Source organism: Sinocyclocheilus anshuiensis, unplaced genomic scaffold (genome assembly GCF_001515605.1).
Source record: "Sinocyclocheilus anshuiensis isolate Anshui unplaced genomic scaffold, SAMN03320099.WGS_v1.1 scaffold1626, whole genome shotgun sequence".
Lineage (NCBI taxonomy): Eukaryota > Metazoa > Chordata > Actinopteri > Cypriniformes > Cyprinidae > Sinocyclocheilus > Sinocyclocheilus anshuiensis.
The window spans coordinates 149,788-176,517 of NW_015547254.1; the positions used below are offsets into that span (position 1 = coordinate 149,788).

Below are 26,730 nucleotides of genomic sequence, written 5' to 3' on the forward strand. Positions count from 1 at the left end.
GGCTTAAATGAGTTTAGTTTAAACACAGATAGCAACGTGTGCTGTTCAGGTCTCACCTGCGCTATCAACACGTAATGGCAGCATAAATGACAGTTATTCCAGCATAAAGCACTCGCATTGATTAAAGAGTGACTGGTTTGTCCACGTATTGTTTTTTTCTCTCTCTCTCATCGCTCTTGTTGTAATGTATTGGGAAGCCAGAATTTGTATCCATCAACAGAAACATGCATTAGCCGAACTCTAACAAACCATATTACAGATGCATTGTCAGATTTAAGTTGAACTGTGGTCCTAGTATATGCCGAACCGTGTGTGGAGAACGGTACGGTTCGATTTTTTACCGAGAACCGTTGCACCCCTACAAACCACTTTTATTTTTAACAGAAAAGTAAGCATGGGCTGCTGCGTGCATGGTTTGGCATGGCAGAATGCGAGCAGCGCTTCCTTTATTATCACTAAAAGCTGACATCTCAGTTCATCGCAATCTCATAAAGCTCTATTATAACACAATGAACATATGCACAATTAATCTTTCACAGTGTCTACACTTCGTGTGTTAAAATGAGAGGATTCTTGAGCATGCAATTTCAGCACTGCGGTGAGTAGATTCTAACTTAATCACCGTCCCGCGCCGCACCCTGTTGCGTTGGGTCCCACGGTACTCCCACGGGAGTGCAGGTCTCTACTTGACATCAATAGCTATGAAAGGCTGTTTATGCATGAACATCACTGTACCTGAGTCTAAGATAGGGCTGGGCGATATAGCTAAAAATGTATCAACGATATAATGTTTCATATCATTCGGTATCGATAATTATTGACATTTTTTATAACGTTTTTTAAAACAGAGCAATAGAAAAAAATTTTTACATTTAACCACTGTATTTTTAAATTAACTCAATTTATTGAGACAAACAACAATTTTTTTTGTTTTAACAGTCACACAAAATAAAAATTAAACAAATATCCAATTTCTAATGTTTTATATGCAGATTAAAAAAGTTAAACTTTTGGCTTGTTTCCCGAGGCCACAGGAGAGCACAATGAGCAAAATAATGCAGCACATTAAATTGTCATCGCAAGGAAATAACTGTCTATAAAAAAGTGCATTACGTCTAAATGAACTCATAAAAAACGAATAATTTCTTAAATTGCATAAACAATTATGAACAAAACAGCATCATGTATTTATGCAAATCGCCCATCACACAGATTGCCTTTAAAAACAAAAGAGATGCAGTGAAAAGGAATAAGCCTTCACAAATTTGTGACGTGTTTTCTAAAAGTTTAAACTGTTTTAACTTTGCATGGCTTTCTATACATCTCTTGTGTGACGCGAGTGCAGCAGTTATATTTGTCTGTCTAGAAAATGCGCTGAATATGCGTTCTGTGTGAATGGCTTTGTTTCGGTTTTAACCTAATCAAGATCTTCTACGCATTGAGCTAATACGTTTCTCTAATATTTTGAATGAATAACGCAGTAGCGGCGCGCAAAAACATCACTTACATCATCATCACCGCATCTCGTGCTCCAATGATGACGCTCCCTGATGCACACCTGACATTTGATTGTACTATTTTTGTATTCAAATGCAAATGTTTATTTTAAATTCGACTAAAACTCTTTTTTTTTATTCACAATCTCCTCATCACAGGCAGGCACAGCACTCATGTTCATGTTTGTGAGTGCTGTCTGCATCACTCATAGCATGTGCCTATATCGTGCACTATATAGAACATTTTTTATATCATTATCGAAGAAGGTGTACCGTAAATAAATATCAATACCGTTTTATCGCCCAGGCCTAGTCTAAGGTGAGCATTATGACTCAGTAAGGCTTGGTTGGCGTCTTCAATAATTGCAATGAAGTTACAAGGTTCATCTAGATTCCTTCCTCATGTCGTAAGAAACATTCTTGGCATATTGTTTGGCTGAGATAGACCTGTACATATTGCAAAAACACTAACCTATATTCAATGACTCATTAAGCAGAGGGATCTTCAGGAAACAAACATAAACTCAAGATATTTCAAGGGGACAATGAGTGACTGAAGGACAAGTGCAAGAAAAAGCAGGACATTCCAGCACATCCCATCAAGTTCCTTTTTCATTGTAGTGGCTATATGTCTATATTAGTATCCTTATTAAAATCAGTATCATGTAGGCTCTGGATTTATATATTCCTAACTGTAGTTTATAGTATAGCTTTATATAGCCTAGATCATTCCATGAAAAGGCTGCCATTTGTGTCCCTAATTAATATTTAAACGGCACTATTGTGATGCAATTAACTTTTACTATTAGACATTATTTAAACACACATCCATATAGTAACTTTATTTTTAAATATATTTCAATAAAGAAGATAAAAGCTTTATATGTATTCACCCTATAAATAATTATAGGCTTTACTGGACATAATAGTTTATTGTAAAAAATAAAATAAAATAAATCATTATATTGTGTACTACTCAACCCTGTTAATGCACAAAATTGATGGTAACAGGGTCGACTGCTTATTATCGCTTCTTATTGAAAAACTTAAAATTAAATACTTTTTTTTTTTTTTTAAACCATCTTAATAAACAGGACAAAATTGATGATGGTTTGGTAAATCAACTACTTTTACAAATTTGGTACCTACTGTGCTGTGTCCTGTACACTGTAAAAAGAAATCCCGTAAAAAAACGGTAAAATTCCGGCAGCTGGGGTGTCGGAAAATTACCGTTAAATAACGGGCACATTAAATAACAGTAATTTTCTGTAATTCAAAAATACAGTGTTTTGCTGTCATTTTACATGAGATTTTCTGTATTTTCTTCAGCTTTTAATGTTCAATAAGGAGCTTTACTTAAATACTGTGGAAAGTTAAGTAAAAACCATGGAATTATCATTAAGTCTGAACACTGCTTTAATTCAAATAATCAGCCGTAAGTGCAAAACAGCGTTTTAATCAATTATTCACCTATCTGCAAGAATATACCATCTTAACTGCAAGAATATACCAATAGTTTGTTCAGAACTGCAATTTACTAATATTCTTTGTTCAAAACTGCAACAATATACCAGTATAAAGATTATCGCACAACTACAACAGTATAGCAACAGTTTGTTCATAACTGAAGTATAACAATAAAACTTTGATCACAACTGCAACAATATTCCAATAATTTGTTCATAACTGCAATTAATGTCCTAATTCCCCCTTGATAATACAATAAATTATCTCTTTGTATGCTCTTCAAGGACATGTGTTTAAAAAAAAAAAAAAAGTATTTAATTTTAAGTTTGTCAGTAAGAAGCGATAATAAGCAGTCGACCCTGTTACCATCAATTTTGTGCATTCACGTCAACCCTGTTAACATCATAATTTGTACGACGTACAATATAACCAATGTACAAATCCATAAATTAGAAAAATCTTTATGCATGCTCTTCAAAGACGATTTATCTTTTTTTATCTGTAACTATAGAGCGATATTAATCACGCAACCCTGTTACCATAATTTGGTACATTACACAAATGATTATTTGAGAACTGGATTTTTGCAGTAATATCAGCGTTAAATTCTCTTTCTAATAAATATATTGTATGTAAATGCACTGTAAAATGTCAACCCCGTTACTTTTCATTTAGCTTGAGATAGCACAATAGAACTTAACACTTAAAAACAACATTTATCTGATTGAATGTTTAAAATCTTACAGGTATTTCATGGACGAGACGCCCATTTCATGACCTAGGCTATATGATGATGATGATATATGCTATACTAAAGACATCATAACTATACAATTTTTTTATATTTAAGAGTTTGATACATATTTATACACATTAAAATGAGATATAGTGTTTACATATCCAAGTGTATGTTCAGGCAATGTCACAATTTGCAAATGTCACGTATAATTTCAGCTGCTATGTACAGTATAAGCATTTTTACTCGCATATGTTTTACTGCACATGCAGCCTATATCTAGATGTTCAAGTGTCAAGTTCAGCCAAGACAAAACACAACATTAAGTCAGAATATGCTTGTCTTTAATAGCAGTGACCTGACACTCTTTGGACTGGAGTCTAATGCATTATGTGTAACAAAAAAACAAAAACAATTACAATTTGTATTTTACCCTCTATAGCAAATCTTTGTTCAATACCGATAATACAAGTGCAGTCATTATCATTCTAGATAGAACTCACCTTACGTACGGATCTTCATGCTGGTGCTGATATTTAAGATGACCAACTTGCGATTTAAAGCGAGTTCACGAGGTTAAACGCCGTAAAGAAGAAAAATCCGCAAACTGTGCTCTTGTGCGAGAGATACAGCAAAAACAGTGATAGATCCGGAAGCCGCGCGCACTTCAATACAGTTGTCACGCACAAATCCACCTTCCGAAAAGCTTGGCGGATTATGTTTTTGGAGTCGCGGATGCCAGTAATCCAAACAGATGGAGCGGTACGCGCTTGGGAAAGGTGCAGATCTTGTCGACTGCGCGCCGTCAAATGAAGAAAGTTTCCTCTCCGCAAACACAGACTGACGCCGAGTTTTTCCACAGAGGAGCGACTGAGAGTAATGTCAGCCTCAGGAAGAGATGACGCGCACACTGCGCTCGCGCCGCGCCGCGCGAGATTCTGGCGCCCTCGGCCGACTGCGATCAACAGCGAGCGACATTTCAAGGTCTGAACATTTAATTTGTTTTAAACTTTCTTTTAATTATTTTACTTTAAGTGATTATTTATATAATTACTTACAATATTTTAAGCAATTTTATTTAGACATGTCAAAATAGGCCTAACAGTCTAAAACCCTGGTCTGTGTAATTTTGAAGTTTTTAGCGGTACAATAGCCTACATATATCAAAATTAAATAGACGAAAAATAAATAAAAACACGCTACAGTGGGTAACAAACAAATAAATATAGGCTAGATAGATAGATAGATAGATAGATAGATAGATAGTTTAAAAATATTATTATCCTAACATTTACTGTAAAAAGTACAAATCTTCTTATTTATTTATTTATTTTATTGCATAAACACATGCACCAAAGTCAGTAACTATAGTAAGATATTAATACAAAATAATTTTTAAAAATCACAAAATGCTAAATTCCTAATATTTTACGATGGATGAACGAAACATTTTTTACAACCTTAAGTGACTTCATTAACAGAGCAAGTTCGTTACAGAAAGCATTATACAAAGGAGTTTTGGACATTCAGCATTTATGAATAAAGAATTTGCAAGAATTATAAAGAATTCAGAATTATAAAGTTTACACAGCTGTCAGTACGTTTATCTTAATGCTCGTAATAAAGGATCATTTCTTTCGCATGTAATGTTATTTTAAAATTTTGTATTTGCAGAAAAAAACTCCACAAATTACTCCAGATTTGTACTTCATTGCCCATAATTCCATGCGAAAACGTCATAACGCTCTAGCCAATGATATCCAATCTGACCAGAGAAGCAAGGTTCACCAGGAAACATCATCAGAAATGTAGAACATAGTTCACGCACCAGACCCTGTTAACCATCTGTGTATATCTCAAACGGTTATCATTTTATTTTTTTCGAAAATGCACAGAGTGCAGGTTTTGTCGGGACATCTGTCTTCAAATAGTCGTGTGGGAATGAGGCAGTGCAGCGCTTTAGCTGCTGATCCAAATGATATCGTTGTGGTTCATGGACTACGAACAGCCATCGGCCGAGCGAAGAGAGGATCTTTTAAGGTGGGATATCGGTCAATATGACAATTGACAGTGACATTCACAGTATTCTCTATTAAAGTCTGTCTTTTTGATTTTAGGACACTACCCCAGATGAGCTTCTCAGTGCTGTGATGAGTGCAGTGCTGAAGGATGTGGGACTGAGACCCTCTTTACTAGGGGATGTGTGTGTTGGTAAGTCCAGATGACAGCTAGCCTGATCAAATCAAGATATACTAAAACACAATAATGACAGTCATATATGAAGACTGATTAAATGCATAGTCCACCCCAAAAAAAATTTTTTCTGAAAATGTACTCACCCTCAGGTCATCCGAGATGTAGATGAGTTTGTTTCTTCAACAGAACGGATTTTGAAGAAATTTAGCATGACATCACTTGCTCACCAATGGACCTTCTGCATTGAATGTATGCCATCAGAATGAGAGTCCAAACAGCTGATAAAAACATCACAATCCACAAGTAATCAACAAGACTTTTGTCCCTCAATTAATGCATTGTGAAGTGAAAAGATACAAGTCCTCTATCCATAATATTGCTTTCTCCAGTGAGAAAGAACTCTCGTCTGAATCAGGAGAGAAATATGCACAGATCAAGCACAATTTACACCATTTCCAAAACAGATCTAAACAAATATGTTGGTGGCTTTTGATGTGAGAGGACAACAGGGGATGAACTTTTCACTGGAAGAAGCATTATTAAGGATTATGGACTTATGGATTTTGGCCAGAAGCAGTGGTTTAAAGTTAAAACGCCTTCATGATGAAATTGTTTATTATAAACACATAGCTTTTCGCTTCGCAAGACATTAATTGATGGATTGATGTTTTTATCAGCTGATTCTTTCATTCTGACGGCACCCATTCACTGCAGAGGATCCACATGTGAGCAAGTGACGTAATGCTACATTTCAGATTTTTTCGATGAAGAAACAAACTCATTAACATCTTGGATAGCCTGAGAGTGATTTTTGGCTGAACTGTTCCTTTAACATTAATATACACTTACTGCTATTTTTCAGGCAATGTACTACAACCTGGTGCAGGTGCACTGATGGCTCGAGTCGCACAATTTTTTAGGTAAAATGAGTAATTGAATAATAAATCAAGATATTGCTAAACATTTGAATTAGCTGTAAAATACAAGACGTTCTTTATCTTTCAGTGGCTTTCCTGAGTCTGTACCAGTCTATACTGTAAACAGGCAGTGCTCTTCTGGACTACAAGCACTTTTTAATATTGCAGGTAAGAATTACAATTTAATCTGTAAAATGGCCCATTTGGGCTGAACCATAAGAAAATACAAGATTATAGTTTAAACAGGCATTTTCCTGTGTTTTAAGGTGGAATCAGAGGAGGTTCATATGACCTGGGACTTGCCTGTGGGTTAGTATGCTACATTTGTAATTGTTGATTTCAGCAATTGAAGTGAACGATGAAGTGTAGCATTAATCATTGCATAGAGCAGGGGTTTCCAAGCTTTTTTTTTCCCAGTCAAACCACTTAGATGTGAAGTATTTACTTGAAGATTTTAAGTTAATACTTGACTAATTTTCAATTTGAAGTCTCATATTGCTGCTGTTAAATCCAACTAAGACCTCTTTCAGGGTCTTAATTATTTATTTATTTATTTTTATTCGAATTATAAAATGAAGACAGAATATGTTGTAAATTAGAGTTGTACTGTCAAATAAAAAAATATATTTTTTATTAATGTTATTTTTAATTGTGTGTAAATGTGCATGTCTATATTTTATTGCTATCAATTGCTTTATCAATGTAAAGCCTGTAAAGCTACTTGAATCTGAATCTTATAGCTCATCTCCTTTTCCTTTTTTTTATGCTAGTGTGGAGAGCATGTCCCTTCGTTCACCGAATAACCCTGGAGACATCAGCCCCCGACTGATGGACAGTGAGAAAGCCAGAGACTGCATCATTCCCATGGGGTATGCATGTTATTCTTTTATACTGTTTTTATATTTACATTCAAATATACTTTTTTTTCTTAGTTTTCTGTGTGTTTTCTTTCAGAATAACCTCAGAGAACGTTGCTGAGAGATTTGGCATCACTAGGGAAAAACAGGACCGCTTTGCTCTCAGTTCCCAACAAAAGTAGTTGCCGCCATGACATTTATGGATAGTTTATACATTCTAGTTGTTGGTATTTAGCAAAAATGCATTCAAAACAGCTCAAAGTACTAATTATTTGTGGACTTTTATAACACTAGGGCAGCCATGGCACAGAAAAAGGGCTTGTTTGAGCAAGAGATCACACCAGTCACTACTAAATTTGTAGACGAAAATGGTACCGAGCGCACGATTACTGTCACAAAGGATGATGGGATCCGGCCTGGGACTACCTTAGAAGGCCTTGCCAAACTGCGACCAGCATTTAAAGAAACCGGCAGCACCACAGCGGGTGTGCATATGCAGAATTTTTGAAAAAAGAAATAGGACGTTAAATTTCATAACTCAGTTCTTCCGCTCCCATTGCAGGTAATGCCAGTCAGGTGAGTGATGGCGCAGCAGCGGTGCTAATTGGGCGGAGATCTACAGTGGACAAACTGGGACTTCCTGTTTTTGGGGTGCTGAGGGCGTGCGCTGTGGTGGGTGTTCCACCGGACGTTATGGGCATTGGCCCAGCCTATGCCATCCCAGAAGCCCTCAACCAGGCTGGTGAGAGTACAGTTGCTCTCACTGTACCTCTAGGCTCAAATGAGCCATTTATATTCTAATAGTAATCTTGCTTAAATGTATTGAAAGAGATTTCTCATTTTCATTATTCCAAAATAATGGCTGTAAATGAGGCGTTTTTGCATTTGCTTGTGCAGGGCTGACTGTGGATGATATTGATGTGTTTGAGATCAACGAAGCATTCGCCAGTCAGGTGACTTATAGATTTTCTTGGATTTCCCTAAATTATTCCACTACTTTCCTGTTATTAAGAACAGCAGCTTTCCCAATTTTCCTAGGCTGTGTATTGTGTGGAAAAACTGGGCATTCCTATGGAGAAAGTGAATCCTAATGGAGGAGCCATTGCTCTTGGTCATCCACTGGGCTGCACTGGTGCTCGACAGGTCGTGACTGTGCTCAATGAGCTCAAACGCAGACGCAAGAGGTGAATGCACATAAAAAATCATACAGAAGGGTCCTATGAAATTTTCCCCCAACAACCTTAAATTCCCTTTATTTTTTCCCAAATTCTGACTTTTCCATTTGAATTTTTCTGGATTCCATTCTACAATAAATTTAGTTTTCATGTCTGAATTCCACAATTCCATCCCTTGTTTCCCACTGCTGAAATAATATGGCCCTAATACATTACTTTAAGCCTAACTATACAGGCTTTAATCTTGGAAATAAAAAAGATTATTCCTTTTACCACTTACAGTGTTGTGTTTTTTGTTGCAGAGGGTATGGCGTGGTGTCCATGTGCATTGGGACTGGAATGGGAGCGGCTGCAGTTTTCGAGTATCCTGGCCAGTGATAAAAGCCCTAGCGTAAAATCTCCAGATGACACACAGAGAAACTAACAAGTCAAATTCTTTTTAATCAAGCTGCTAGAAGTCTAACTGTAAACACAAGCAGAAAGAGTACACGTCTTACTTAGTGTGTATCAGTGGGTGTTTGCCTTACTTTTGAGGATGTTCAACATTCAGAACATTCAGATCTCTCTTTAAAGTGCCTTGCATTTCAACTGTGATAACAGATCAAGGAAACAGACATGCTTGTATCTGTAAGAGCATTTTTAGTAACCAGTGTAATTTGTAAAGGTTTGTAATTCATCTCATTTGTTAGAATAAAAATGATTTATTATGCATGAAACTTGTGTTTTAAAATGCTAGGTATACTACCTTTCAAAAGTTTGGGGTCGGTAAGTTTTTTTTTTTTTAAGAAATTAATATATTTATTCAGAAAGGATGCATTAAATTGATCAAAATATTTATTTTTCAAATAAAAGCAGTTCTTTTGAACTTTCTATTCATCAAAGAATCCTGAAAAAAAAATGTATCATGGTTTCCACAAATATATTAAGCAGCATAACTGCTAAAATTCCGCTTTGCCATCACAGGAATACATTACATTTTCAAATATATTAAAATATAACAGTAGTTAGTTACTTTAAATAAATAATATTTTAAAATATTACTGTTTTTACTGTATTATTGATCAAATAAATGCAGCCTGGGTAAGCATAAGACATTAAAAAAAACATGAAAAATCTTACTGACCCCAAACTTTTGAACAGTAGTGTATGTGTGAAGTCACTGTTTAACTACAACTTGACCTTTGAACCTCGGTTTGCAAACATACACTGCGCCATTTGACATTTGCTTGTGTTCTTATGTTGTTATTTAATCTTCTTTATAATTAAAAGAATACAACTCACAAATACAGAATTTGACGTATACAGAGATCAGTGTCTAGTCAGACTAATGAATGACTGTACAGAGAGAGATACGTTTCAGTTCTTCTGTCTTTTATATGGAACTCAGTGTTGTGTCAGATTTTGAAGACTCAAAACTCTCATCAAATGATCCTCTTCCATTGACCTTCAGAACAAGTGGTATCTCTCCAAGAAGCCCCTGCACTGTGATGATTGTCTGGAACTCTTTGTGATCACTATGGAGAAAATGCTGTTAGTATTAAGTTTAAGACTATATTAGGTTTATAAATTAACTGGTCTACGTCTGATTAGACAAATACAGTTATATAGTGGAGTGTTCAGTGGACTGAACTTTGAACTTCAAACTCAACCTAAATCTTCATCCATTGCAGTTACATATTGTATTATCCATTTCTTAAAGGGGTGGTTCATTGATATTTAACTTTTTTAATGTTAGTTGGTGTGTAATGTTGCTGTTTAAGCATAAAAAATATCTGCAAAGTTACAAAGCTGAAAGTTCAATGCAAACGGAGATATCGCCTTTTAAAATTCTGGCTTAATGCCTACAACAACGGCTGGTAGGGACTACAACGTGTTACTTCTCGGGTTCGTGATGTAACAAACCCAGATAAACCCTGCCCTCGGGAAAAGGCAGCATAGGGGGCGAGGCCATGCTGCGCTGCTTTAGAGAAGAGGAAGAGAAAATTAGGGGTGCACGTAAAAATCTATTCATACATGAATTGCGATTCTGTCTTCTAACGATTCTAATGGATTCACACGTTTCAAAATCAATGTTATAAAGCAGCGGTTCTCAATACTGTTCCTTGCGTTCCCCTGCTCTGCACACGCTCTGCATCTCTGTCTCTCTCCGCCTATTTCTGAGGGAGGGGCTTCATAAAAGAAGGAAATGATCAGAGCGTTTCTCAAAGAAAGGGACAGAGCGGTGTGGAATAAAGGTAAATTATGTGAAAAATAATGCGTTTTTTAAAAAACTAAGCATTAACACATGTTAGACTGCACCCCATAAACACAATCAAGCCTAGAAAAAAAAACAGTGAACCAACCCTTTAAATTAAGTATTTTCTGAAGCGTGATTGGTTGTGTGTGTATCAGGGAGATGGACTGTACCTTGCTGTGAAGCTGATCTGCAGCAACTGCTTACAGGATGGTGGGTCTACAAGAGCTTTCAACACACCAGAGTCTGGACTCACCCTGAACACTTCAATGCCACCTTCAGCATCTAGACACAAAACATGAGCTCAGCTAGATACAAAGTAACAGCCATGATTGTAAAGATCAGATGATAAAAAAAAAACAGGATTAGAGCTGCAATCTCTTATTACATCAACCTTGTCAATGCTAATGCAACTACATGGTCATTCCACTCCACAGCTGCTTCGTCCATAGCCAAAGCTTTTTACCTGTAAGTGTGGTCCAGTAGCTAAAGGAGCCACCTCTGTTGTAGAGGTAGACCTCTTTGACAGTTGTTTGTCCAACAAAGCAGGTGCCAAAATCCACAGTGGAACTGGAAAGGTGCAGTGTCGGTAATGCCAGATTAGCACAAAGGGACACTGTCTGAAACAGTCAAACAGACAACAGTATTTACAACATGGTTACTTGTAGAGTATTCGTATTTGGCTACAAAAGCTCAGATATCAAGAAACCTTGCTTCTGGTTCATAGATACTTTGAAGCTGAATTTTCAGCAGCCATTATTTCAGTCTTCAGTGTCACATAATCGTTCTGAAATATTCCAATATGCTGATGCTCAAGAAGCATTTCTTATTATTACCAATATTGAAAACAGTTGTTCTGCTTAATATATTCTTGTGGACAATCTAATACATATTTTGTCAAGATTCATTAATAAATAGAAAGTTCAAAAAACAGCATTTCTTTGAAAAATAAATCTTTTGTGACTATAGAAATGTCTTGACTGTCACATTTTTTAAAATTAATTTAATGCATCATTGCTAAATAAAAGTATTAATTAGAATAAAAGTATTAATTTATTTTTTTTTTAAATCTTATTGACTCTAAACTTTGAAACAGTAGTGTATCTGAAGTTTTCAAAGTGGGGTCAGAAATAGGTTTAGAGAAACAAATAATAAAAAAAAATTAAATGGTTTAAAGTTAAATTGAAACATAAAATGTATTTAAAAAATATAAAATTTATTAAATTATTTTTTAAAAATACTAAAATTTAAAATTCAAATTTGACATAATTATTTTTTCCACTGTAAATACTTGTTTGAATGAGGCTATTGTTCCAGGACAATATGACTCCCACAAGATGGGTACAAGAGGGTGAAATTATTACCCATCATCTTCAGGTGCAATAGGCTTGAATATTGCGTTGAAATGTCAGCTCTATCATTACTACCAGCTTTATGAACCTCAAAAAGTGCATTTTGTTCCAAGACTTTTATATTTTAGATATTTACAGGATATACATGTTGCCTGTGTACACACCTGTACGCTGTTATTGCTGTACTGAATGGTCAAACTCTGCCGAAACTGTAGTGTCCTTTCTCCAGCATCATTGCACAGAAGAGTAGCAGAAGGCTGAGCATCTGATTCCTCACATGGTTCATTCAGACAGGTCAGGAGCGAAGATGAATTATGGAAAGCCACCTTAACCTGCAAATTAAAATGATTATCAAAATCACGTCTGTGTCAGATTGACAAATACAACAGATTTAGCACAGATTCCTACAGGGACAAAGCAAAAAAGCTGAAATCCAAGACACAGAATAAGCAAAGAAACAATATGACCTGCATGATTTGTTTAGGCTGTAACAGAAGTGATATTTGCTCGTCTCCTGGTCCAGAGATTCCTGTTGTGTGTTTGTGAGAGGGTGAGCTGTTGATCAGTTTAAGGCTCTGTCGGGGCAGCAGCACTGAGAATGGAGAGTGTGTGCTCAATCTGAAACTCAAGGCCATATCCGTATTGTTCTTCAGCTGGAACGTCCGAGTTATCCTGGAATCCTTCTACAGTCCAAACGGACAGACAAAAAAATGTCCAGCTAAACCCTCACACCACCAACAGGAACTGTCAAAATTAACTTGCTTGTACTTTGATTTGGATACATATTGTTTGTTTGAAGTGCACCTGTGTCTGTGATGCTCCGTCCAGTGTATCACTGGCAGCTGCTGTGAATTCCAGTACGTCTGTATCTTCTGCCATCTGCACTGACAAACTACACACACACACTGATTCACAGTTGTCTATATATAATGTATTTATTTACTTGTATGAAATGCTTGTGATAGAAGCAATATACTGATTTTTATATATGCTAAAAATGTGAGTAGTGCTCGGGCATTGCTAGGGCATCACTAAGTGGTTGCTATATCAATACATGAATTAAACACATTTGTAACTCACACGGCAGGTTTTACATTAGCCTGCATGTCCAGCCTCAAAGGTTGTAGTTCATAGCCCTGTGCTCTCTCCACTTTGCCTGGAGTCAATGATGCAAGCTACAAGATAAATAACAGTGAAATGTATGGAATAAAATAATTGTACGTAATTCTGTTTTTCATTTTTGAAAGTGATTGTGAATGTAGCACAATGTAGTCTGTATTAGGTGAGCTGGATGAGATTAATATACCTTAGAGTCCAGGTTCATGAAACCAAGAGCATAACCCAAACACTTTTGACTGGTTGAACATGACAGAATCAAAGGAATGAAAGACACGTGAATGGTGCTACTGCCCCCTGCTGGAACTACCTGTAGAAAAGTGCATATTAAATGTTTTTCCCCCATCACACCCTATCATTAATGTTCTTAATCCAGATATGGAAATAAAACAGATCCTAATGGAGACCTGGGACAGTGTTGATTTCCATAACCTACGGTTTGCTGTGGAGTGATGCAGTATGGGTAGTCAGAGACGTTCCCTTCATGAGGCTTCAGAAACACAGAAAACAGCTTCTTCACTGGAGACAGAGACCTAGAAGGGCTTCTGCCCTCCTCTCCATCACATTCTTCCTCATTCTCTCCAAAATCATCCTACAAAACAGAAAATGCACTTTTTTGTTTGTGTGGTGAAGCTGCACCAGAAGCTGCATCTGTTTTGGGATGTTGCCATGAAAACTAAGCCTAGACTAGATTTGGTCATGAAAGTTGAGCTTGTTCCTTCTCTGCTGGGGGTGTGGCTGTCATCCCATGTGCGCGGGAACATGACGGATGAGTCCAGCCCTCCAAGAACTTCATTGCCATCAGCATCCTTCAGAGGAAAGGGTTCACCATATGCAACCAACAGATCTATCAATTTACTATCACCGACCTCCAAGTTGTAGGTCATCCAATCCATACGGATATCTGAGAGGTTTCAGAAAATGACATGATGTATGTACTTTTGTAAACTTGATGTATGTACATTTGTGAACTCAATGTAGTGAATGGCTCACCATATGGACTGTTGTTAATGAGCCGTAAAGAGCGTGACACAGTGTCTCCTCCAGAAACATAGTTTCCAAATCTGTCAATCATAAATATCAAAGAACTGTCTTTGCGAGTAAACTGCAACATCTAAAGTATCCTATAAGTACACTGACCGTATAATTGGACCCTGGTTCTGGTTGTCAGGTTGTGGTCCAATCATCTGAAAGTAAATGGGGCAGCCCCTCACAGACATCTGGATAGGAATGGGAGTTGGATCTAGATCTCCAACCTGAAAGTCAGAATTCACTGTAACTCAACTGTTTAATTTGAGAAAGGCAAAATATTTATAATGAAACAAGATGTTTGATTGTTTTGTGACATACTTTACATATGAGGTTGTCTTGATAATTCCCCCACATATTGGTGAGAGCAGTGATATTGATGGCTTGAGTCTCAAATGGGCCGAGCATCCCACTGTTCGTTTCAACAAAGAATGCTGCACCTCTCCCATGGGAAAGAAGACAGTTTACAAATTCTGGAAGTAAAGAAAGAAAATGTGTTTTTGACTTTGCTGTTTCACTTTCACTGATACTGTAGAGCACAAAAGAATAGGTTCCACCAACCATCATATGCTTTTTGCTGTATTTTTTTGGCCTGGACAGAGTGGAGAGGTGCACCGCTCCTGTTTTCAACATTGATAATAAGAAGAAATGTTTCCAAATCATACTAGAATGATTTCTGAAGGAACATGCATTTAAAATTGTAATGATATTTCGCAATATTACAATAAATTCAGCCTCGGTGTGCATAAGAGACTTCTTTTATAAACATTTAAAAAATCAACCCCAAATGCTATATTAATGGTTAATTAAACGTTAGTCTTTTTTTTAATAATATTTTTGTATTAATACTAAAAGAAGTCAGAATAAAGATATGAATGAAGAATAAAGATATGTACCGTACCTTTCAGAGTTTTCATCCAATTGTGAAGGACAGCATCCAGTAAAGTACTCTGCTTCAACAGTGAACGGAGCAGTAATAGCGGTGTCGTTAGTTATCAGCAACTGCCGTTTGATAGATTTGCGAATGACGACTGGCTCATGCTCACTGAAGTCCAGTGTGATTGTTTGGTGATCGGCATCCCTTGAATTAACACTAAATATGTAACAGTGAAAAAGACATTGTGTTGACACAGTGATATTGCAACAATGTCTTGATAAAAGAAAGCTAATAAAAAGACCAAAGTCCAGGGAAATGTGAATATGAGGTATTTGTGGCATTACCAATCAGAAGGCAGTGAGTAGGAAACTCTGAGAGGTTTGGCTTTAGAAAAAAAGCCCAGCAACAATGGACTCTCCATTCCTTTTACTTCACAAACTGCAGCCACTTTAGTCAGTTCCTCCTAAAAACATAAAGTCTTATTCACAATAATGTTTGGGAAAATATATTGCGCTAGAGCTTGAATATCAACAGATGATTAGTTTATATTAAGCTGTGGGTGTTACAGTAGCAGTACATACAACAGTGTGAGCAGTGAATGATACAGAGACTTCTGTCTTGGCATTGGGCTCCAGAGTGCCTGCAGAGGGGCTGAAGGTTGCAGAGCAGAGATGAGCTTGTGCACCTTGGAGCTGAGAAGAAGTTTGAAGTTAAAGTTAAAGTTTGGAACACTATGTGAATTACTAGAAAAATAATACTTGGTCTAACTTGTACAATATCACAACATTATATCACAGCAATACTGAATTCTTTTGACTGGTTGACAGACATTGTAAGATTCATTAATTTGGCTTCATTTAGGGAATTATACTGACACCTAGTGAATGAAATATTACGCCAAAGCAAATTTGCATTACATAAATGTGTGTTTTATTTTCTGCGAGTTATGACCACATCACGGGTTAACATCACTTCACATTCTTTCCAAACTATCGTCACTGGCTTGTTTTTTTTTTTTAAAGATAAAAACATCTTGAGATAAACACAATATATAAACTGTCTCACCTTGCTCCAGGTGAAGTGGGCTGGCAGTAGTGTTTGGTTAAACAAGGTAACGCTGCCTGTCTGTGGAACACCTACATACAGATCAGCCAACACCAGCTCACAGCTCACCAAGCACACCTGAGGAGACTGGACGACTGCGCGTACAGAGAGATGACTAAAGACAAACAAATGCACACCTTCACTCAAATACGTGACAAAAGTAATGACTGCTTTTCATTAGGTAACATTTCTGTAGTATTCTCTTCTTGTAGATCAGACACAAAATGACAAATGATGTGACTCATTTCCTCACCAGCCAGTGCCGTTGAGCACAGTAAGCTGCAGGACTGACTCAAAACGCTGGCAGTACAGGGCCCTGAAGACCACATCCACACTGCAGGACGCCAGGGGAGGCAGCACACCTTTATTTGGATTCATATACACCTGAACACAAATGCAGAAAAGGAGATTAAAAAAAAAAAACAGCTTTTGAAAAAAAATATCCACACTATATATTTATATACATCTGTGTGCTGATTTATAATACTAATAACATTTAATACATAATACCAATAAGTTTAAACCCTTGACTTGATTTCTAAGAAGCGTAAATGGGGTGTTGTACCAGGGCCTTGATTAGCGGCTGGGTGTGGGACAGTTCCTCTAGGCTCCAGTGGGCATCTAGCAGGCTGTTGTTGGTGATATCAATGGTGGAGATGCTCTCACTTCCCATTTGCAGCAAACCAAAATCCAGACTGGGCACATTCACTGAGCAATGCGCACCCTGAGACACCATATTAAATATACTGAATTTGAATGAAACGGTAACACATAATTTGCTAAAGAGAACATTTGTGATGGCCTCCACATAGCATACTGAGTATAAATCATTGGGAGATGGATTCAAACACCTTAAATGTGACCTCAATGGCCAGCCCTATAGTTTTAGGATGGTGCTGAATGTGACACTGTAGGGTGGAGTTAAAATGACCCGGATCGCTTCCAGTCAGAACCAGCTCCATGTCGAAACACTCATTCATCTCTGTAAGCAAGCACATGTTAGAAATAATTTATTTGTGTAATTTTTTTATTAATTAATAGACTTATACACTACCGTTAAAGTTTGGAGTCTAAGATTTTTTATTGTTTCTGAATAAAGTTTCTTATGCTCACCAAGGACACATTTATTTGATCATAAAATACAGTAAAAACAGCAATATTGTGAAATATTATTACAATTTATAATAACTGTTTTCTATTTTTATATATTTTAAAATGTAATCTATTCCTGTGACGGCAAAGCTGAATTTTTAGTATCATGACGCCAGTCTTTGGTAAGTGTCACATGATCCTTCAGAAATCATTAGAATATGCTGATTTGCTGCTCAAGAAACATTTCCTGTTATTATCAATGTTGCAAACAGTTGTGCAGCTTAATATTTTCGTTGAAACGGTCATAGATTTTTTTTGATGAATATAAAGCTCAAAAGAACAGCAATGAAATAGAAATAGTTTTTAACATTACAACTGCCTTTACTGTCAACTTTATGTGTCCTTCATACAAGTATTAACTTCTTTAAGAAAATCTTACTGACTCCAGACGTTTGAACAGTATATCTGTTTGTTCATACTGCATTAATTTACTGATACACTGCAATGCTCTGACCTATTTCTCCTGTTGAAGGCTCCACTTCAATTACATGACTGTCAATAATACGCTCCCATTCAAAGTGAATGACTGATTTGCTGTGATTCCACATCTAAAACACACACATACACACAAAACATACACATGTCTGAGCTTCAAAAACATTTTATGATGCAAATTTGGGAATTAAGAAAGAACTTCAGAGTCAATTTGACCTCTGCACTCAGTGCTACCTTGAATCTCTTGCGGATTGTGTTGTGTATGTAAGTCTCCCCTGATATTAAAACAGCATACGGCTCAAGAAGGATCTTATACGGCTCAGTAGAACCTTTCATTTCAATCTCTAAAGCAGTCACATCCTTTACACGGAGAGCTGTGTTGAGACACATCCTGTAAATCAGCACACAGAAGTTTCTACATGACGTGCTTATTGACTGAAAAATGTATCCTAAATTAATTTTAAATTCAAATATCAAATGTTAAGTAAAGTTCATTTTACCCATCATCACTGATTCTGGGTGGATCGGGAACATCCATGATCACCAACTGGCAGACACTGTGGTAGTCTTTTAACTGAGACAGATAAAAAAAATTGTTCAGAGAGTTATTTTACTATCATTTGGCATACTGTTTTTGTTCATATTTTTAAGTAGATTTTATTTTACAGTTTGTTTTTATTTTAATTTTAATTAAAGTTGTAGGAATTTTGTTGTCGTTTCAATTTCAATTCATGTTTATTTTATTAAAATTAATGAAATTTTTTTATAGTTTTAGTTTTAGTTAACAACAATACCCCTGGTTCAGAGTAAAGTAGAGGTGTGCACATGTGTATAAGTGTGCGTATATGTGTGAGTGCACATACATCCTTTGGACAGTATGTGAGCAGGAACTCATGTTCCTGTGCAGGGCTCAGGATGCCCATGACTGGAGTAATGCTGAACACACTGTCTGTATCAAGATGATGCTGAATGCTGGAGGGGTCTAGAGTCTCTTCAGGCAACACACATTGAAGGTTGGGTTTCATGATCTGCCAGTGGTACGGGAGCTCCAAATGTCTACACATAAACGAAAATATGATTTACAAACATGCCAGTAAGTATCTGCTGTACATACTATTCTGTGTTTACACAGATGTGTGCAGGGAACTCACGCATTGTTTGTCACAACCATCGTCTTCTGTAAAGTGGAATGTGGATTGGTTGGGTTGAATCTGACATAATGGTCAGCCGTGATATCACACAACTCCTCAAATTCAGGCTGATCCTCTCCGCCTGATATTGATACCAGCTCCACAGTTACCAGCTGACCTGTACCTGAGAAAAGTCATTGAAACATGTACACATATATCTTTTTGGAGATGTCTTAAATTTCAGAGAAGAATTTTCTGTTTGGCAGAATTGTTTCTCTACCTTGCAGGGTGATGTCCTTCACTTGGCAGTTGTCACAGACAATGGTGAAGTCCTGAGAAGAGATCTCAGCAGTTGTGGGGAAAAACACAACCTAAACATAAAAAAAACACATCCAAATCACAGACTAGCAGATTAGTGAATATAAATCAAATGTGAGCAACATCAGACTGTATGAAACGCTGTATTCACAAGATCTAAAAATGTGCAGTCAGCAACATTTCACCTCTATGACAGTGGCCTGTCCAGGGAGAAGACCGAAAATAGAGGGACTGATAGCAAAGGGAGGCTGTTCTGCGTAAGTAGACTTCACTGCAGACTGAGACACACACAGAATTACCACTTATGATGGTTAACAATTTACTAAGACAGACCAAAAGCAACAAAGGTTAAAGTCACAATGTAACAGAAGTATTGACTGATCTTTTCTTCTGTATTGTGACATACATCCAAGTGAAACAGATTTTTCCAGAAACGGAAAAACAAAAAAGTAGGACGGGGACTTCTGTCGGTTGTTGATTCAATGGAGGAAGAACAGGCCATTTTTAAAGCGGACTAAATGATTGGAGAAGTCCGGCATAAGTCACCAGTCTGTTATTTCATCAAGTTTTGATCATTTTGAAAAAAATAATTACATTTTGATTGAAAATTACGAGCTCAAAAATGTAAAAAATGAATAGTTCACAATAAGATCAAAAACATGTATTCTGAAAATAGATTTCATTTTCATTTTCACTTTAAGACATTGTTTGTATTCAATTTAAAATGTACAGATAAAAGAAGGTTCAAGTGTGCAATAGTTTATTTAAACCCGCAGATTATAAAAAAATATGAAGAGTAGAAAATATGAGATTTACTGGAATTCATAAATAATAATACTGTCACAGAAAGGAATCTTAACTATGAACTGAATGAGATTTCATGTTGAAATTTGCTTGCTTACCCTAAGGCTTGAGGCAGGCCACTGTTTCTTAGGCATTACACAGAATGTTCCTGCACTCAGTCCTTCATTCCGACATAAAACCTCCATAAACTTCACCCCTCCCACCAGGCAGTAACCGCAGTCCATGACAGAAGGCACTGGCACACAGAAAGAGGAGAGGCAATGATTCAACTTTAAATCCATTATTATTGATCAATATCAAAACAAGCCAAATTAAGATATTTTGAATGTCAGTTGACTTTCATTGTTGTTTTTCATTTTTAGGTGAACTATCCCTTTAAGATCTACATGTTGAAAGAGTTAAGTTTATGACTCACAACTGAGTATTGGAGGTGGTCTGTGGGCCTCTATCGGTATAATGAGAGGATACGGCAACTGCATCTCCACAATCAGAACGTCCTCATAGTCAGCCAGAGAGTCTGGAGTAAAACGCACCATATACTGGCAACTCATTCCAGGAGCGACAATTCCCCCCTCACCAGGGAACCTGCCTGTGAAACATAAAGCTTTGTTACACAATTTCTTATCTTGATCTCAAAGCAGAAATTCACTGGTAGTAATTCACATTTTTAACAATAGATGTCGCTGTTTCCCTATTCTGCCTCCTCGAGCTGCAGGGTAAATACCAAAGAATAATTAAACTAAGTGAAAATGAGAAATGTTGCTTTGGCAACTATAAAATAAGGGTTACTTTTTTTATATATATTTTATTTTATTACAGTTGTAGGGATAGTTCACCCAGAAATGAAAATGTTGTCATCATTTACTCACACTCATGTTGTTCCAAACTTGTATACGTTTTTTTCTTCTATCGAACAGAAAAGAAGACATTTGCTGGTAACCATTGACTTCCATAATGTTTTTTTTTTGGCTAACAGCAAAAGTTTGGTTACCAACATTCTTCAAAATATCTTCTTTTGTGTTCAACAGAATAAAGAAACTCATACAGTTTTGGAACAACTTCAGAGTGAGTAAATTATGACAGAATTTTCATTTTTGAGTGAACTATCTTTTTAATTTTTGATTTTACCTGAAGTAATGAAAATGTTTTTTTTTATGGTTTTAGTTTTAGTTAACGTTAAAAAACCCTGCCATTTCCTCTAGCTCATTTCAGCTTCAATGCAAATCATGCAGAGAGAACTCCTGGCAACATAAATGAGTCTTTCAGGAGGTCAGCAGGTGCTTTTTTTTCTTTAGACTCACCCAAACCAACAGAGAAGTGTGGGGAGGTTGGAGGAATCATTCGAATGATATTAATTATCCTTAAGTTTGACAAATTAATTTAAAAATTAAATATTTTAATATATAATATATTTACTATGTATAATATTTAGAATAGTACACATGTAAAAGTACAAATATTCCATTTATTTTTTCAAATAATGAGTAATATTAAAATTACAAGCAAAATAATGATAAAAAATTGTAGTCTATAGGAGTATAGCTTGTTATATCTCGAGACACGTGAACTACCCATAAATACTGTTTATCATGTGATCTGGGGGCTAAAGTGTTAATTTGAAAGAAAGCAGTGATGTAACAAAAAAATTTCTTTTGTGTTCAACAGAATAAAGAAACTCATACAGTTTTGGAACAACTTCAGAGTGAGTAAATTATGACAGAATTTTCATTTTTGAGTGAACTATCTTTTTAATTTTTGATTTTACCTGAAGTAATGAAAATGTTTTTTTTTATGGTTTTAGTTTTAGTTAACGTTAAAAAACCCTGCCATTTCCTCTAGCTCATTTCAGCTTCAATGCAAATCATGCAGAGAGAACTCCTGGCAACATAAATGAGTCTTTCAGGAGGTCAGCAGGTGCTTTTTTTTCTTTAGACTCACCCAAACCAACAGAGAAGTGTGGGGAGGTTGGAGGAATCATTCGAATGTGATGGCTAGTCGCAGTCATGTTTTTGAGCTCCACCGCCGTCTACAGAAAACAGAAGGCACTATTAAGAACTGAAAACATACCGAACTAGAAAGACACCATTCAGAAGTGGCCCAGTAGGGAAAATTTTATGAACATTTACACTAGGGGTCATATAGTAAAAAGTAAAAAACCTCACATTATTGACTTGCAAAAACATGCAGTACACAGTCAAAACATGTTTATAATTTCATACATTTCATGTTGTAGTATGAATATAGTTATTCATTCAAATGGACCAAAATGAATGAAATATAAGGTGCTTTTATACCTCGTAGACGTGTCCTACTCTGTAGTCAGTGAAGATGATCACAGGTGGTTTCACAGTGAAGATGGGAGCGGGACCAGGACTTAAGATAGAAAGGGAATTTTATGACAATAATTTGCCATGTATGAGCTTATAATAAGTATACCCAAATAAATAAACAGAATAGAATGCAGTAGTTTTGTCATATAACTGTCCATCAGTTTATGTGCAGTAAACCAGAATCATGTGTTAATTCACAGAATACATTTGTGCACTTAGAAATTAACCACAGGAAAAGGGGTTTAAAAACCAGTCACAGTAACTAAAATATATACTTTCCCATTTACAGTCAAATATTTGAATCTAATTTCTTGGCGTACATACTTTGTATCAACTGCCCAGCCACACTTTATGAAGTATCTAATTCAAACGGGATCTTCTGTTCTGTTGTCGACTACCAAGAAGCAGAAAACAGGAACTGCACAGAACCCATTGACTCAAAATACAGAAAGAGTCAGCTGAGGCATTTTGATAGTCTTGTGATTCTTCTGGCCGCTGTGAAGGGAAAATTTCCTAATTTAAATGGCCAAAGACATTTCAGTTGGGCCAGACAAGTGAAACAGGCAATGGAGTGATTCATTTGGAATCCAGTTTTCAATGTTCTCTTTGATTACCTCCACCTGGCATGCTGATATGTGCTTGGAGACAATAAGGCCAATAAAAGAAAACAAATAAAAAACTTATATAGGCTACATGGCTGATTATACTCATAGAATAATCCATTCTGCTGGTTTGCAATTGCACGTTGTGCTTTTTAGATGTCATACGAAGCCAAACGAAAAAATATATCACAATACATACAGGTTAGCATTTATAATACATGGCAGACAAAAGGGTGTGACCTGTTTCTTGAGTGCTCATGTGTATCATATTTCCCCTACCCAAGCTGCACAAATATTATGGCAATAATGGTTGAATAAAGCTGACCAAAATACAAACAGTGCAACAACAAAGGACAAGGCTTATAGGGATTAAAAGAAAATTCATAAAGCAGTCTATTTGCTTTGAATTTGATAGGACATTCATTATTTAAAGGTGATGTGGCCAACTTTTTGTTGACCAATGAAAGATGAGAAAATAAATAATTTTAAAACAAATAATTAATATACTAATTATACTAGCTAATTATAGAGGTTATAGAAATTAGACATCAAATAAATCAATATCGAGTGTATCTATAAGTATGATCTTCCAAAAGAAAACATATTAAAATCAAAAGCACAGGCACACCTTTCTCTTCCAGTGTTTTTCATGCCCTTTCCCACATTCTCCGGCCTCTTCCCTGGCATGATGAGAGACTTTCCGCCACGCTGAGCATTTGGGAGCAGGAAGCGAGGGTTGCGCAGGAACTTGTGTTGGTCTTTGTGTTTCTGCAGGGAAGCCCTGTCTTTTGCCCGACTCTGAGCACTGGGCTTCTCCATCCAAGAGGCCTTATGCAACAAACCGAGCTTTAGAGATAAAAAATTTGAAAAATTGACTATATATACACACACACACACACACTTCTACTCCCTTTGATATGAGGAAAATGGAATTATGTTCAGAGGCAAACCTCAGTGCCCTTGATGGAGCTGGACTCTGGAGAGGAAGGGAGCGTGAGTGTCTCCTCTGATTGTTCCAGCAGGCTCTGGGCCGTATGTGCAGGTGGGGGGAGAGGAGTGTAACCATCATCCTGTGGTTCGGTGAGAATGTGCATATTATAAGAGATAGTTGGCTGGGCAAAGCCTGGAGTAAATTTGCCTGCGAAAAATGGGAAAATTACAGTATTATGATGCGTAATCTTATTGTTTAAATATTTTTTACATTTATAGTCAGTGAAAAATTACCTTTTGGGCTTTTAACAACTGGGGTGTGCACTGTTGTATAGTCCAGTGGGCAAATCAAGTTGTTGCTCCTGAGAAGCTCACTGTCCACACACCACTTGAAAGCTGATTTAACTTTGGAGACATAGAGGATTCTTCTGTTTACATGGGTTTTTGTGTCATAAGACTACTAACTAACTGACGACACACTGTGGATAGTAAAAATAATGGTTGTTTAAATAAACAACTAAAGAAACCTACCCGGGGGAAGACCCAGCTGACGGTAGGCCTCACCCACTTCTTCCATGATTCTGTTGTGTTCATGCTCCTCCTTTGCAGCAGCTTGCAGACGGGCCTGTATGATGTGTGTCTCCAGCATGTCAGCGTTCTGAATCCGTCTGCTGTATTCAAAATGCACCTGATAAAATCATAAAAAATTCAGTAAAAAAAAAAATCATAGTTTAGATAATACAAATTCAAAAAAACAAGATTGAATAAGAATTAAAGAGCCAACACTACTGTTCAAAAGCTTGGGGTCAGTAAGATTTTTTTAAAATAAATTAATACTTTTATTCAGCGAAGGATTAAAATGATCAAAAGTGATAGCAAAAATGTTTAGTGTGTTACAAAAGATTTCTATTTAAAACAAATGCTGTTCTTTTGAACTTTCTATTCATAAAGGAGTCCTAAAAGTTCAAAAACATAAAAAAAAATTCATGTATATATGTCACATTTTATAAGAGAGACTTTGCTCAGATGTGAAGAGAGAGGCACCTGCTGAAGCTCTTCCACATATTTTTCATGGTAGTTGTTGCTTCCTCTGCGTGATTTACTAAGATTAGAAACAGTGTCCCTCCCAATCACCTCTATGGTGTAAAGGTCATTGAATATGCTGGCCAGTAGATGAGAAATGTCCTGTACACACAAAACTAATTACTTTCAAGCAAAAAAAAATTTTTTTTGATCTGATAGATTTGTTTAATGACACTTCGCCCAAAAATGAAAATTACATAATTCCTATACCATTCTATAGTATAACATAAAATGTTGTGTTCGACGAAATACAGTTATACAGGTTTATTGAGACAACATGAGGTTGAGTAAAGTCTTAAAAGGACTTCGGTAAAGTCAAACTGTTAAAATAACTAGTGGTCAGTAGTCATTCTCTTACCTGAGTTGTCTTTGATGCTGGCTTGTGTCGGTTCATGGAGGGTTCAGAACTCTTTAGTGCTTTTAGTTTAGTTTCATCGGCCATTGTTTTATCGTGTAAAAGGTGTAAAAACTTTTTAAACGCAATTTAATACTTCAAGCTCCTTCAAGGTTTATGGTGATATTTTATGGAAACGTGCCGTAGATACTCATATGTCTCAATATAAAACGTGACGGCAGAAATAATAAATACACTAAATGGCACCAAGGAGAAGTTCCCTTTACTAGATAGACCGCCATGTTTATTTAGGGCGTCACCATAGTTACAGTGCGAGCCACCCAGAGGAAACGAGAGGCTGCTCGCTGCAGAGCAAATGGGTGGAGCTTACGTGTAGCTCCCCCTCGCTAGACGTCCCGCGGGGAGGAGCTACACGTAAGCTCCACCTCTCTTGACCTAGTCTAGCTCTACCTTTATGGATTTAACGTTAGTTAAGCGACACTCATTTCGCTACCATAGTGGCTGTTAAAGTTAATGCGAGCCCTTCGTCAGATGGAACTTTAACCTAATGGGGATTTTTTTAAATTTAATATTATTGTTGATTGGGTCAAAGTAATTATCCGGTTACATCGGTCTCATCCGCTTCCAGCTATTTTTAGCTGTGCAAAACAGCTCGTTTTGCTGCTTGTAATTGCAAACTGGTGTTTATTACCATATTATTTTTATGTATCATCTTAATTATGAACACACTGGTTTGTAATGCAGTTCTACCGTTTACTGCACGGTGTTATTCATCTCATTATTTCCCTATAGCGGCTAATGAACGTAAGTCTCGCCCATAGGCTTACTTCCGCTTTGAAGAATAAGGTGGACAAGACTTGCATGGAACTGGACATGCTGACATAGCTAATATTGCCTAACCTTTCTTTAACATTTTTGATGATTTCGTGATTTTTCGGCATTGTTTCTGTTACTAATGTATGACTAGATTATCTGCTGCAGCCCTGCTTTCTTTTTACCAACCACATTAAGGCTATGTAGGCTATTTGCGAATTTA

The 26,730-nt window shown here is 36.5% G+C and overlaps 3 protein-coding genes across 5 annotated transcripts in view; 1 reads left to right on the forward strand and 2 right to left on the reverse strand.

Annotated features, from left to right (window-relative positions):
* The window catches only part of LOC107701654 (mitogen-activated protein kinase kinase kinase 3-like), a 79,038-nt gene extending 74,393 nt beyond the window's left edge, over positions 1 to 4,645 (reverse strand). For all 3 annotated transcript variants that reach the window (XM_016503699.1, XM_016503696.1, XM_016503698.1), the window contains exon 1: positions 4,203 to 4,645. The gene's annotated coding sequence lies outside the window, so the exon portion shown is untranslated. The remainder of the gene's footprint in view (positions 1 to 4,202) is intronic.
* A 792-nt stretch (positions 4,646 to 5,437) lies between these two features.
* LOC107701655 (3-ketoacyl-CoA thiolase A, peroxisomal-like) lies at positions 5,438 to 9,560 on the forward strand. The gene is made up of 12 exons (XM_016503700.1): positions 5,438 to 5,739; positions 5,817 to 5,910; positions 6,758 to 6,815; positions 6,901 to 6,980; positions 7,079 to 7,121; positions 7,583 to 7,681; positions 7,767 to 7,847; positions 7,964 to 8,154; positions 8,232 to 8,411; positions 8,567 to 8,622; positions 8,708 to 8,853; positions 9,147 to 9,560. Exons 1-12 carry the CDS (start codon positions 5,587 to 5,589, stop codon positions 9,220 to 9,222), a joined length of 1,257 nt encoding a protein of 418 aa, XP_016359186.1. The 5' UTR covers positions 5,438 to 5,586; the 3' UTR covers positions 9,223 to 9,560.
* A 386-nt stretch (positions 9,561 to 9,946) lies between these two features.
* On the reverse strand, positions 9,947 to 25,957 carry LOC107701656 (deleted in lung and esophageal cancer protein 1-like). The gene is made up of 39 exons (XM_016503701.1): positions 25,698 to 25,957; positions 25,301 to 25,441; positions 24,788 to 24,944; positions 24,551 to 24,661; positions 24,277 to 24,464; positions 23,953 to 24,172; positions 23,418 to 23,421; positions 22,689 to 22,767; positions 22,333 to 22,420; positions 20,810 to 20,983; positions 20,493 to 20,629; positions 19,776 to 19,868; positions 19,553 to 19,643; positions 19,294 to 19,456; positions 19,006 to 19,198; positions 18,643 to 18,716; positions 18,377 to 18,533; positions 18,162 to 18,255; positions 17,407 to 17,537; positions 17,121 to 17,279; positions 16,809 to 16,939; positions 16,517 to 16,670; positions 16,033 to 16,143; positions 15,796 to 15,914; positions 15,476 to 15,667; positions 15,136 to 15,194; positions 14,896 to 15,047; positions 14,686 to 14,801; positions 14,539 to 14,609; positions 14,223 to 14,449; positions 13,982 to 14,137; positions 13,736 to 13,855; positions 13,510 to 13,604; positions 13,234 to 13,321; positions 12,897 to 13,112; positions 12,594 to 12,761; positions 11,544 to 11,697; positions 11,251 to 11,353; positions 9,947 to 10,358 (listed from the first exon to the last, which is right to left on the reverse strand). Exons 1-39 carry the CDS (start codon positions 25,779 to 25,781, stop codon positions 10,217 to 10,219), a joined length of 5,112 nt encoding a protein of 1,703 aa, XP_016359187.1. The 5' UTR covers positions 25,782 to 25,957; the 3' UTR covers positions 9,947 to 10,216.
* Positions 25,958 to 26,730: the final 773 nt, after the last annotated feature.

Excerpts from the sequence above, each read along its gene's own strand:
- LOC107701655 (XM_016503700.1), top strand. The coding sequence starts at position 5,587 with ATGCACAGAGTGCAGGTTTTGTCGGGACATCTGTCTTCAAATAGTCGT. Across the intron at positions 6,816-6,900 it reads CGAGTCGCACAATTTTTTAG|TGGCTTTCCTGAGTCTGTAC; the intron begins GTAAAATGAGTA and ends TTTATCTTTCAG. Across the intron at positions 8,854-9,146 it reads CTCAAACGCAGACGCAAGAG|AGGGTATGGCGTGGTGTCCA; the intron begins GTGAATGCACAT and ends TTTTTGTTGCAG.
- LOC107701656 (XM_016503701.1), bottom strand. The coding sequence starts at position 25,781 with ATGGCCGATGAAACTAAACTAAAAGCACTAAAGAGTTCTGAACCCTCC. Across the intron at positions 19,199-19,293 it reads ATGGTTGTGACAAACAATGC|ACATTTGGAGCTCCCGTACC; the intron begins GTGAGTTCCCTG and ends GTTTATGTGTAG. Across the intron at positions 14,450-14,538 it reads CATTAACAACAGTCCATATG|ATATCCGTATGGATTGGATG; the intron begins GTGAGCCATTCA and ends GAAACCTCTCAG.